A 13,391-nucleotide genomic window follows, 5' to 3' on the forward strand; every position below is an offset into this window, starting at 1 on the left:
GCTGAGTAGAGACAGGCATTCTCTTCTTATTTTCATCACTCTCGTTTTTCGAATGAAATGCTGCTCCTTCAGATCATGCAAACCTCAGGGCAGGTTCATTCTGAAAAGTGCCTTTGTTGCAAAGGTTGGATTACCATGAAGCTCAGCCAGATTGCCACTGTCAGAAGGGAGAAAGATCTATAACATTGATTTGATGAGAAATAAGCGCAATTAGGGATTTGCCAGCTTGCTTAGAACCCACGCTATTTGAAACATCAGATAGCAATTGGACTGGGGAAATAAACATCTTAATTAATCTAAAGTTAGTTTAACAAGACTGTTCCCTACAATTACTGGTATGTCTGATAAGTTAATTTAATCGTGGATAAAAGAGCATAAATTGTGAGTAATGTGGTTCAGAGGTCAGTTCTTTTTTTTTTTCTCTCTCTTTTTTTAAACGGTACTTGGTTTGGGGCGTTCGGTACTTTGTTACGTGGAGATCTGACACCTCTAGGTCCATGTCTGAATACATTTTTGTCATCTGTTTCGCCCCAGCTCCCTCTGATCGTGTGCCACCAATCATCCGCCAAGGGCCGGCCAATCAGACACTTGCTGTGGGAGCCACAGCCCAGCTGCAGTGTCATGTGATGGGCAACCCACTACCCAGCGTCCAATGGGAGAGAGACGGGCAGAGGATCCTGGGCGACGACGTGCGCATAAGCCTCATGGAGAACGGCACTCTTCAAATCACGACTCTTCAGGTACTCAAGAGAAGAGCGGAGCAGGTTTTATTCTTCTAATGCTAATGTCTCCAATTATATTAGCATATGTTCTGCTTTTCTTTTTTTTTTTTATAACAATACAGCCCTACTCAACGGATGCTAATTCTCACAGTTAACTCTCTCAGCTGGCAGGCACCATATGTGCTCATATCTGCTAGATTTCACTACTTTTGATTTAATTTCTCGTTCTTTGCTGCTTTGACGGTTTAGCATATTTCGCGTTACACGCACACCTAGCATAAGGTTTAAAAAGCAGGACATCACTATATTAAGCAACTTTATAGAGCACTGATCAATGACTAGGTCAGCGAGAGCACCTTCAGTGACAGAGAGCTGACAGGTTTAATTGGCAAGGAGATTTTAATGTGTTCACTGGACACTTTGGCAGGGAACCTAGTCATTGAGATTGGAGACCTGTAAAGCAATAATGGTTGTAATTATGACAGTGATGAGAATGCGTTGTCCATAGCTCTGGCATGTATAGGCTTAATGAAATCCATTTTGCAGGCCTCTAGGGGTGTGTGACTCACCTGAGGTCATTGAGCCCTACACTGAGTCAGGCTGATGTGTTAATTGATTGCGGCTGGGGATGATTAACGATCGTGGAGACTTTAATTAAATGCTTATTCTGTTATCGGCAGAGAGAAGGGGGGACAGAGAGAGAGAGAGGCCAGGCAATCCACTCAGCAGCACTGGACAGTAATCTATACTTACTGCCAGTTGTTTTCAGGGCATCTAAAGTCTCCTTGATGTCCTTGTGTATTCTGAACTCACAAAAAAACCTCCACACACAATGTATTCTCAAACCGTGCCAACTAAAATAGACATTATTCTGAAAACATTTTACACAGCTTCTTCTTAATGTCCTTTCTCACACTGAGGTGGATTTTTTTTTTTTTTGTGAGAATTATTGCATTTCTAACCTGCTCTGTCCAGACACTGGTATCAGTGGGGTTTCATTGGCCTCTCCAGTACCCAGCATGTGCAGGCCGTCAGAGGCAGAGTTCTGGGGTCCTGACAGATGGTATTTTGTTCCTCTGTGGATGCCTGTCTGTGAAAATGTGCTCTATGAAGGGATTCCATTACCGTGGGAGTGTGTCGCCAGAGACACTCTAACTGTATGCCAGAGCCGAAAGCAGAGAGAGAGAGAGAGACAGAGACAGAGAGACAGAACGAGAGAGTGGGGAGTGAAAGACACAGAGAAGGGACATGTGTACTGACTCAGAGCACTCAGAAGAGGAGAGAAAAGGGTTGGGGTGGGGGTGGGGGGGGGAATGCAGAAAAGGAAAGAGCGGATGGGGAATAGAAAAGAGATCTGAGAGCGAGGGGAAAATATTTAGCTCCCCGTAAACTTTCCCCTCATCCATTTTTAACAATCTGTTTAGCACAGCCCCCCCAAGCTGCCAAGCGTGATTAATCGGCTGGTGCCCGCCCGTTTACCTCTCAGAGCGTGCCTGTTCCTCCACCAATCACCAGCCGGTATGTCAAGGCGGGGATGGGGCTCTCAGAGGTCTCTCCAATAAGGTCAACTCTTCTTGAAATGTCATAGTGAAAAGTGTAACTACAGGTTCATTTTGTCTTTTTTTCCTCCCTGGAGTGATTCACAAAAGAAGAAAAAAATCACAAAGCACTTCATCCTCTAGCAATGTACAAACATATTAAGATAAAAAAAATATCGTAAGGACCTGAACTCTGCGTCTGACAGCGTCATTGTCCAGGGTGAGCATGTGTATAGGTCTCATTGTAAAGTGGTTTAGCAGTTTATGCTGCAATGCACACTCGGTACTTGACTCAACCAGCCAAAACCAAATTAAACCAAGTGACTGGACAATAATGTGAGGTATGTGTGATGGAGCAGAACATTGGTTTTGAACTGAACTCACTCTCTCTTTTAAGGGTTCAAAAAAAAAGAAGCAAAAAAACCAAGAGCCGTCAGCACCATTAGCTCCCTGTCTAAGAGAGATGGGGAAAAAAACAGTTAACATCTTCTACTGTTGTAAGCAATTTCAGCCACAGTCTTGCTCTCAGCTGGCTGTAGAGTTAAAATTTAATGGCCTGAGTTTCTACCTCTCTCTCTCTCTCTCTCTCTCTCTCTCTCACTCTCTCTCTCTCTTTCTCTCTCCCTAACTGTGCTTCTAACCTCACTGACAGATTATAATCGAGAGCTTCCTACCACTAAAGCGAAATTACAGTTACAAATTAACCAGTCGACCATTTACATGCCAGATTTATTAGACATTAATTCAGTGTCAATAATCACAATCCCTGAATGAAATGAAACGCAAGACTTTTTGCATGGTTAACTAAGGTTAGGGTGTTCTGCTCACGATGCGCTGTCTTAACAAAAAAAAAAAAAAGCTGAAAATGGCAGTGAGATTCTTAGATCATTGGTGTTCATAAAACAGTTTCCAAGGTGGAGCAGTTATATAATTCTGTGAAGTGATTAGCATGATGCATGTAATATTTTCTGTTCCCAACACAATGGAGAAATAGGAGTCTTGTAGCATGTCCCACATTTATCACATGGAACTGTTACATTTGCTGACTACTCATCTACAGTGATTTTCAATGCTACTCTAAGACATATTGAGGCAAACCATTGTGCTTTAGCACATCCATACAAATGCTGACCCTGAACCTCTTGTTGCTAGGAAACGGATTCGGGGGCCTACACCTGTATTGCGTCCAGTTCGAGTGGAGAGACAAGCTGGAGTGGAATTCTTACAGTGAAAGGTAAATGCACAGGCGCGAACACACACACACACACACAAACACCTATCTGTTTCTTGCTAGATACCCTGCTTTTTTATCACTACATACCAGTAAACATGAGCTCTTATCAGCACATATGGAATAGCTACCAAAACTGATTTTTATCATCTGTATAATGCACACAGGGGGACTGAGATGTGAATAGTTGAATGAGACGTGTTTAGAAAATCAAAATTACTTGATATAATTTGGAATAATACAAAATATAAAAATTGATATGGTGTCATTTATACAGTGTTATGCAGTGTACAGTGGTTCAAGCAAGCTTTGTGGTCCTCTACGTTGATTTGTCATTTAGAGAGTGAAGGCCTGATCATTGCTCAGGCCTCAGAGCCCATCCAGCTGCCTGGCCCACCCCAGAAACCTGTGGTGACAGATGTGACCCGCAACAGCGTTACGCTCACATGGCAACCCAATGCACATGAGGGCGGAGCTGCAGTCACCTCTTACATCATCGAGGCCTTCAGGTAAGACTGCAAAATTCCTCAGCATGAGCTGAAACAGAGCAAAATTTAATGACTGTGTTGGTTTCGAGTTTTCACATCTCTTTTCGCACTCACGCGTGCACATGACGGAACAGACCGGGGAAAAAAAAAAACAAACAAACAAAAAAACCCACTGTGTCAGTGATATCCTAGTCCTGTGTTTTTAACTCTCTTTTCTCATTGTGGATTCTGTTCCTTTCAGCCAGAGGCTGCTGTTGAAGCCCATTCTTCATTTTTTATTAATTGAGTGTCAGCTCTCTGGCTGCAGTGACCAGCCGTGAGGGACAAGAGCGTGTAACCCCTGTGGGCGCCCCGTCTCTGACCTTCCTCTCGTTCTAATAAACCTCTGACTCGCTGGAGGGCAGCTTCTAACCTGTATTTACACTGCTCGCTGGCCTTAAAAGGCTACGTGTTCACACCGACAAACGAGCGAAATATGAAATGGTAATGAATTCAAATCCAGTCGGCACAGACGGACCAGTCCTTGGGCTATTGTAAGCTGGCTGAAATCTGACTGGCTTTAATTGCAGAGCATAGATCCTTTGGGTTCTAGAGTGGAGGGCTGATAGCAGGCAGAAAGACAGACATGTACCCGTAGCCTCTCATAAGAGTTCCATACGCAGCCACTGTAACCCCCCATCCCCCCCGCCACTCCACACCCCCACCCGGCACCTACCCTGTGGGCATCACTCAGCACCGCTCCACAACCTCAAAATTGATTCTTTATAGAGTGCTGTTGGGGCGCTGAATACAGTGTTAACAATAACATTTCCTTGCCTGAGGTGCAAATGAGTACTTGGTGGATGCAGAAGACAAGAGACAGAGATGGAGATGGAGAAGAGGTCGCAGAGGCCATTGTTAGAATGCCTCAACCTCTTGACACCCTGTTATGAAAATAGTAAGATTTACTTTGCTGCTTACTTTGTGGTTTTTAAGGGGGATACATCAAGCACATTCTCTCTCTCTCTTTTTTTTCTGCCCTTCTTTATCCGTATGTGTCGGTGAGGGAACGGAGTGCTGAGCCTCAGAGTTAGAAGCAGCCTTCCCTCCAAGCTGATGAACACAGTGACCTTGGATTTATCGGCCCTGTTGGAAAGCATCGAGGGGAATATTTACGAGACGTAGAGCATTTATGGCACAGTCTAATTGTGCAGGTTGGCTATAAAGACACCCGACCGCTGCCAGTGTCGTCACCAGGGGAAAAATTAAAAAAAAAAAAAAAGGAAAAAAAAGCCAATGCAGGGCATGTGACAACTGCTGTAAAACATGGCCGACAGTAAGGGACAGACAAAATGAAGAGGGATCTGCTATCAGAGATCTGACCTCAGCAGATGTGTTGCTCAAAATAAATAAATAAATAAAAGCACCATGCCACTAAGCAGCCAGAAAAATTTGTCATGTGAAACTAATCCACATTTGGACATGAAGGAGCGGTATCGCCAAAGTCTCTGTAGGTTTGTTGGGTTCATGAATCCAATTTGGTGTGTCTGGTTCTTGTGCGCTAAAACCTTTTCAGGCTTAAAATACCCTTGTCATCATACAAATCTGTCATGTGGCTGGGTGCAGCGGGCTGGATCAGCATTGCAAAGCATCATTGAACATAGCATGTTATGACTGCTGCAGAGCATACAGCTGAGCAACCATGACATCGACTTTTCTGTGAAAACCGTCGCCTCGTCGATTCCGTCAATGATGGGAGAGCACCAGAATAAATATTGAACAGTTTATACAATGATTTCTTTTTTTTTGCCTACTCTTACTGGTTTTGCTGAGGAATATGATGTAACTTGACAATGATTTTTTTTTTTTCTTCTTTCATCCTGATGCAGCCAATCAGCAGGCAGTACATGGCAGACTGTGGCAGACTTGGTGAAATTGGAGAAACACACCGTCACTGGGTTGTCCCCCAACACCATCTACTTGTTCATTGTCCGGGCAGTGAATGCCTATGGCCTGAGTGACCCCAGCCCCATCTCCGAGCCTGTACGGACACAGGGTATGTGACCTAAAAACTCCATGGCTCAAACCAGAGAATGTCATTTACATTCTATTCTAATAAAACAGTCACATCTGGTGAACGAGGAGGATTGAGTTTGGTATGAGAAGAATATGGGGAAAGTCGAATATATTTGAATCTATGTGGTACTGGAAAAAGAAAGAAAAGCATGGCGGTAGCTACTGTGAAATATATAAACTGACAGGAATGGGGCTTGAATTCTGAATATGTGCTATGGTGTGTTCTAGATGTGAGTCCAACAGGTCAGGGAGTGGACCACAGGCAGGTACAGAGAGAACTGGGGGAGGTGGCTGTCCAGCTGCAGGAGCCTGTCCTACTGACTGCTTCCAGCGTCCAACTGTCCTGGACTGTGAGTAAAATAGAGTCATACACACCATGACCAAAACACAGGCTAATTACTTCATGACTGTTAATGAAAAGTATGTCACTTTGCGGCAAGGTTTTGTGTTCTTGCGAAAAATGGCTTGTGTGAGGTTTGAGTGCCGTGTTTTGCTGGCAGGTTGACCGGCAATCCCAATACATCCAGGGCTATCGGCTCCTGTATCGTCCCACTGGGGGCTCCTGGCTGCAGCAGGACGTGAAGGCAGCTCCAGAGCGCAGTGCCATTATCGCCAACCTCCTGAAAGGCACCGAGTACGAGATTAAGATCAGGCCGTACTTCAACGAATTTCAGGGCATGGACAGCCGCCCACTGCTTATCCGCACTCCGGAGGAGGGTGAGACATCAAATTTCTGACAAATTTGACTTAAAAGTATGGCACGTGGCTCTAGGAATGCCCACGTACTGTCTAAAGAGTTAATGGCTCTTATTTTAATGAGCTAATTTCCCTAAAATATGTTGCTTAACTACCTCCTCCAGTCCCCAGTGCCCCTCCCCGTGCTGTTACCGTGACAACAGTTAAACTCAGCAACAGTTCAGGCATCGAGGTGTCATGGCAACCACCCCCAGCAGAGATGCAGAATGGAATTATCCAAGAGTACAAGGTGAAATATTTAAGCACACAGATGCAAGTTTTAGTGGAATGTCCTTATGATTTTTGCTCTGTGGATATGGGAATTTAAACATTTCTTACCGTGTTATTTTTAGGTCTGGTGCTTAGGCAATGACTCTCAGACACGTTATCACATCAACCAGACGGTGGATGGGAACACCCTCACCACGACCCTGAAGGGTTTACTGCCAGGGATCCTGTACCAGGTGGAAGTGGCAGCGGTGACCAGCGCAGGGGTGGGCGCCCGCAGTCAGGCCGTGTCTGTTCTTATCAGTGAGTCTCTAACATGTCAGATATTTATAAATTCACATGTGGGAAGGTGCTTTAATTCACTCGTACAGTACGCTGCATGGTGACTACGATATGTTTGTTAAGGAATATAGGAGCACTTCATCCGGTCTGCATTCTTACTTAGCCTCCGACAGTCACCGTGCCTAGATAACAAGATTAACTAAAATAATTTCCTAAAATAATTTACTCAGGGATATATTTGGTCAAGTAAAATATAAGTATTCTGTGTTAATAACTCCTTGGAGAGGAATCCCACTTGGCACCGTGAGTTCTTGCGTCAGGACTGATCCCTGTGCCCTCTGTGCTTGCCCTCTGCTTAGAGCTGCCAGCAGAGCAGCCCGCAGTTCCCACCGAGCAGGACGAGAATGTGAGCCTGGCTGAGCAGATCACGGACGTGGTCAAACAGCCGGCCTTCATCGCGGGAATAGGCGGAGCTTGCTGGGTCATCCTTATGGGCTTCAGCGTGTGGATCTACTGCCGCCGCAAGAAGAGGAAAGAGCTGAGCCACTACACCGCCTCCTTTGCGTACACGCCTGCAGGTACGCACGTGTACACTCTCTCCGTTTCTCCTCCTTCAACTTGACTCTGGCTTTAAACTCGAAACCCGAGAACTGACCACAAATTCTGTTTCTTCCAGTAGGGTTTTCACATGGAGAAGGTTCAGGACTTAATGGACGGTGAGAGTCTCTTTAAACAACGTTTGTAAAGTTGAATGAAACTGAAGAGAGGGTGATATAGTCCAACGATGCAGCTCTAATGTTGTTTGCAATAACTAATGCAGTTACGTGTTGTGCGTTAGTAGCTACATGGAAATGATCTGACATTGAAATGTGTTTTGTCCAGGCCTGGAGTCCTGGGCGCTAATATGGGGAACTATCCTTGGCTGGCTGACTCCTGGCCTACCACCAACCTTGTCCACAACAGCAAAGACTCTGTCAACTGCTGCACTTCCAAGCATGACTCTGCAGAAAGATATTACAACGGTAATTTGGACAACTTTTAGCTATAACTTAGATGTCATATAGAAAAAAAGCATGTTCTATTCCATCTTAGGTCAGAATTGCTAGTTCCAGAATCCAGTCATGTGACAGGTTAAGCCTTGTGATTTGTGATGAACAGGCCAGCAGTCAGCGGTTCTGAATTAACCACACAATTACCATGATTTTATGCTGTAATAAAAGCAATGCTTTCATAGGCCTGAATCTAATCAGTATTCGCCAACAGCACTGACCCACTTACCGTTGTATCCTCAGAGGCCGGGATCTCTAACTACCTGAGTCAGACTGAAAAGTACAGCACGGGCTCCAATGAAGGCCCCATTTACAGTACCATTGATCCAACCAGCGAAGACTTGCGCAGCTTCTCCGCCCCCTACTCCCAGCACACCACCCCGTACGCCAGCACTCCCATCATGCCCTTCACCAACCAAGGCACCTTCAGCCCCGAGCAAGAAGGCGGCCACTGGATGACTCAACCTGGGACTTCAAGCGCGCAGTACGCTCAACCGGACCGCTCCAAGACTGACAATGGTGTGTCAGGATATGCTGATTTTACCTGTTCATATTGTTTTGTTTTGTTTTTCTTAAAGACTTTAGAGTCAAGCCTTGAAGGGAAAAAAGAGTACGATTCCCCCCTCGCCCCCCCCCCACTGTTTCATATTCCCAAGAAAAGGACAATGATTTAAGATTGACAGCCATACACCATAGCATTTGTGAATTGCACGTTTTCTTTTTATCTTCAAAAGCAGACTTGTCACAACTGTCACAAAGTAAACACATTTCAACGGTTTGTCTTATTTATGAGCTTCACTTTTTGTCAACGCTCTATTGTTGTTGTTTTTTTTTTTAAACTCATTATCTCTCCTCTGTTGCTACAGCAAAACAGTCCAAGCAGAAATCAATGGGAAAGGCCGTGAAAACACCTTCTCTGAACTGGATGGATCCTCTTCCCCCACCACCTTCCACTGGAGAACTTGAACACTGTGCAGCTGAGGCTAACGTGGAACTCGACATCCAGGACCTTGGGTGAGAGTGACTGACATTTCACTATGTTTTCCTCAATCCCGTTCTCATGTCTGTTCAAAGCAAAAAGCAGTTAAATACACTCATCAACGTGTGATAGAGCTGAAAGCTAGAGTGAAGGAAAAGTCTTATTCTCGCGTGTTTCGTTTGGGACTCTCTAAACACCGTTCCCGATTAGCCAAGGAAAAAGAGCTCCGATTGCAGTGCTGCTGCCGTCTAAGTGGAGAGCAAAACTGGTGATTCATCCTGACATGGCTCTCAGTGGAGGCTAATGACGTTAGCAACGTGCGGCCTCTCTGTCTGGCTCAATCACGGCTCCCGTAATGACGCTTAACGATGCTAGTCCTCAAACTGAATGCGCCTTTATTCTTTCCCTCTATATCACATTACTCTCAAGGTTTGTGGAGGCCGCCGCTTACATTAGCCATCGACAGAGCTAACCGTGGGCTGCCACGACATTAGCAGTGACAGGCACTGAAGAGTGTGCGAGAGGTGACATGCGTAAATGTAGTTATCGTGCAGCGCTGCCACTCCACCTGAACGACTGCCTGCAGGACTTTCACCCGATCACTCCCACATTAAGCAGTGTCTTTAACTTGCCCTGACACGTCAATTACATCGTGGAAAGATAAGTAGGAATGATAGAGCTACTTTGACGTGGCCTCTCTCATGAAGGAACAACCCCCCCCCCCCCCGCCCACCTAATGACATTAGCTCGTGTCAGGTAGGCAGGGGTCCTTCTCATGTTCCTTCCTTCCAGGAGAACAAGATCATTCTTCAACAGCCTTAGCGAGCCAGCGCCACGGAGCTCAAACTTGATTTCCCTCACTTAGCCCGTAGTGAAGTTCTCAGATTCTAGATGAACCCAGGGATAACAGAGCTGACCTCCGTTTCGCCCCCACGGCGCTTTAAGGAACATGGTCCTAGTTATTGCATTACATTAGTAGTTTTATCCCCCCCCCCCCCCCCATTTACGTCTGCTCTGCTCTGCAAGGCACAGAAATATATTGCAGACTGTTTCGAGTGCATAGAATTAAATGTTCTTGGGCCAGTCTGTTTTGTATTAAAAGTTCTTTCCGTGGCATGATTTGTCAGCTCCTAGCGTAGCGTTGAGCGACTGTCACTCCGCGAGTGCTTTTGTGCTTAGCTCAGTCTCATCTCGTTGACATGCTTCGCCCTCAGCGGACCCGAGAACCACACATACTGTTAGCCAGAGAACAGCCTGTCTGATTTGACTGCCTAGCAGCGGAAATCAATATGCCACCGACCAATAAGCATTGACTGGCTGATTAAAGAGGCCAAGGTATCATTACGAGAATGCTATGATTGATTCACGTTTTCACCAGAGCCTTGCAGAGCAGATATTCAACTCTTCTGGGAAACGGTAGAATCGATTATGTTTGAGTATAAACACTGAAATGACTTCATGTTTTCCATCTATGCATCTGTATGGGCTAAATTAATGTAAAAACTAGTAAAGGGCAAAATCTCTTGTAGCGTGAGCTGCTTAACATGTGAATGGTTATGGCCTCGTGCTGATTTTAAATGAGATAACACAATACGTTATGATCCCTATACTCGCGTCTGAATGTTTCCTTTCCCTCTCCTCTTACAACACAGATCTGATGAGGAGGACTGGTGCCCGCCACTGCCTGAGAGGACCTACTTGATTGATGGGATGGCAGAAGACGGACCCTCGCCACCCCCGCGGGGAGAGCTTTCGTCCCCGACTACTTCCTACAGCCACCAGTCCACTGCTACTCTCACCCCCTCACCCAGGGAGGAGACACGGCCAGGCCACGACCTCCCACGCCCCCACCACCTCGACGGCCCACAGCTAGCACGGTACGACCCGGACTCCCTTACAGCCTTTTGAGCCGGCTGGAGCGCCAATAACAGAACTGGACTTTTTTTCACTCGGAGCCAGCAACAAGATTTACATGTGTACTTTGTGTAAATGTTTTGTTAGAGGATAAAATTTACCGTCCCCTGCTGGTTCCCTTAAGCGCATGCTACCTAGCTCGATGGTGTCGTTTGAAAGAAAAACAGTTTATCCCTGACGTTTCTAAAAGCTTTGTTTGTTCTAACTTTTCTCTAACTTAAAAGATTTAGACAGGCAGCTGAATCCCCTGGCTAAACTGGGTGTGTGTGAGAGTGTGTGTATGTGTGTGTGAGTGCTTGTATTTGCATGTTTAAGGTATCGCAACCCCCTTTAGGATACTGTATGTGTTTGTCTCACTTCAGACCCACCGGGGAATAAACTTCCACCATCTTAGTTCTTCACAGTTACTGAATTCATAATTTGTTTTCACACTCTAAGGAGCAATTTCACCAGTTTTCGCCTGCATTATAAAATAAGTTTGTTGAATAATTTATGCCACAGTGTGTATAGCGCTTGGTATTTATTCTGTAATACTCTTGTGAAATTTCTCCCTCAATAGGTTTAGATTGAACGTGAGGGCTGATGGTGTAAACTGATTAGACATGAAGTTATAACTCAGATTTTCCTGTGTTTTGATTACAGCCGATTAGCTTGTGGACCAGTCCCTGTGCCACGTGCGCCCAGCCCTCCCCTTACCCAGTCCAACCCAAACCTTTCAGCCAGTCATGAGGGTCCAGAGAGTGGTACACCACACAAATTAGCACACAGAAGAGACTTGAGTCAAGGAGCCACACTGAGTGCTGAAAACATCAGTGCTACCACCCCAGGTCTGTGTGTACTTCCTGTTTACACTCTCAATACAGACAGAATGAGACCATATCAAAAACCTTCAGCTCTGTGTCTTTTTATTCCCAACTAGACATTCTCTTGCCATTGAAAAAGTTTCTTGTTGTGAGAGTTCCTGCTACTTTCAATGAAATGAAATGATTTTCTTTTCTCTGCTCTAGGTCGAACTAGACCCTCCACAGCTGACAACACACACACACCCCCAGGGCAAAAATCTAGAGTGAAGAAGAAAACATCCAAGGGTGGCCAGTACAGGAGAGACCTGATGCAAGGGGGTGAGTTTCTGACAGTGTGTCTTTCCTCACCTACAGTGTGTGTGTGTGTGTGTGTGTGTGTGTGTGTGTATGTGTGTGTGTGTATGTGCTGCAGGATTAAATAAGTTTCTGTATCCCCACAGACCTACCCCCTCCTCCAGAACCTCCACCAGAAGATGAAGCCGTGCATGGCCCAGGTGGAGGGCTGGACTGCGGCCAGACATCTCTGGAAAGAGAGGGCAGCTGTGTGTCCTCCGTGGACAGGAGAGACCACAGCACCCCCAACAGGAAGGGCTTGGCACAGCGGCGGAAAGAAGGTGATTAGACCACTCATACCAGATTCACATACTACTGCTACACACTCTGATACCCACAACTTACTCTGACACAGTAAGATAAACTTATACTCAGTTTCTCACCCAACGTTCTAAATTTGACTCTCCACAGATGAAGAAATAGTTCCATATAATAAGACCAATTTCCTGGCAAAGGGGCAGATGTCTAGCAATTGTTCTACGACAGGAAGTTCATCATCGCGAGGGTCCACAGGATCCCGAGGCCATGGATCGGGCAGGAAGAGAAACGAGGTAAGTTAAATCAGAAGTGACGTCAACGCGGAAACGTGTATTTATACCCTCCCGTTGCGCTCACGTTTAAGTCCGCCTTGATTACATTGAAACGAACAAATCGTGGAGCTCTCTCAGTGTGGAGCGCCCCCCCCCCCCCCCCAAACATCCAAATCCAGATTGATAATCTCAATCCTAAACCTAATCCACAATCCCAAACTTGTGCAGAGATTGGACAAACAAATACGTGCACTGTACATACACGCACTGTACATACACGCACTGTACATACACGAGCTGTCCTCTCTGCACGCAGGGACTGGGCTTTGTGAATTATTATTGGCATAGAGCTGCTGAGGAGCTGAGCTATAGCTGGCTTTTAAGTGCACTCATTGTGGGAGAAAAGGTTCTTTTATGTGGGAACATGCTGTTAGTACCACTAGAAGCGGCCTGCAGGCCAAAGGGATGACAGCGGAGTAAGGACCACAGTAACAAAAACAACAC

At 45.7% G+C, this 13,391-nt stretch overlaps 1 protein-coding gene across 1 annotated transcript in view; it reads left to right on the forward strand.

The window, feature by feature from the left end:
* robo3 (roundabout, axon guidance receptor, homolog 3 (Drosophila)) overlaps nucleotides 1-13,391 on the forward strand; it is a 98,599-nt gene that overhangs the window by 84,453 nt on the left and 755 nt on the right. The window contains exons 10-27 of the mRNA XM_030792236.1: nucleotides 535-740; nucleotides 3,413-3,494; nucleotides 3,832-4,000; nucleotides 5,848-6,014; nucleotides 6,263-6,384; nucleotides 6,535-6,751; nucleotides 6,895-7,019; nucleotides 7,123-7,300; nucleotides 7,639-7,857; nucleotides 7,956-7,995; nucleotides 8,162-8,301; nucleotides 8,572-8,847; nucleotides 9,195-9,342; nucleotides 10,960-11,184; nucleotides 11,864-12,048; nucleotides 12,229-12,342; nucleotides 12,465-12,638; nucleotides 12,769-12,908. Coding sequence (XP_030648096.1) covers nucleotides 535-740; nucleotides 3,413-3,494; nucleotides 3,832-4,000; nucleotides 5,848-6,014; nucleotides 6,263-6,384; nucleotides 6,535-6,751; nucleotides 6,895-7,019; nucleotides 7,123-7,300; nucleotides 7,639-7,857; nucleotides 7,956-7,995; nucleotides 8,162-8,301; nucleotides 8,572-8,847; nucleotides 9,195-9,342; nucleotides 10,960-11,184; nucleotides 11,864-12,048; nucleotides 12,229-12,342; nucleotides 12,465-12,638; nucleotides 12,769-12,908 — 2,927 coding nt within the window. The remainder of the gene's footprint in view (nucleotides 1-534; nucleotides 741-3,412; nucleotides 3,495-3,831; nucleotides 4,001-5,847; nucleotides 6,015-6,262; nucleotides 6,385-6,534; nucleotides 6,752-6,894; nucleotides 7,020-7,122; nucleotides 7,301-7,638; nucleotides 7,858-7,955; nucleotides 7,996-8,161; nucleotides 8,302-8,571; nucleotides 8,848-9,194; nucleotides 9,343-10,959; nucleotides 11,185-11,863; nucleotides 12,049-12,228; nucleotides 12,343-12,464; nucleotides 12,639-12,768; nucleotides 12,909-13,391) is intronic.

The sequence above is a fragment of the Chanos chanos genome, chromosome 15 (assembly GCF_902362185.1).
Source record: "Chanos chanos chromosome 15, fChaCha1.1, whole genome shotgun sequence".
Classification (NCBI taxonomy): Eukaryota; Metazoa; Chordata; class Actinopteri; order Gonorynchiformes; family Chanidae; genus Chanos; species Chanos chanos.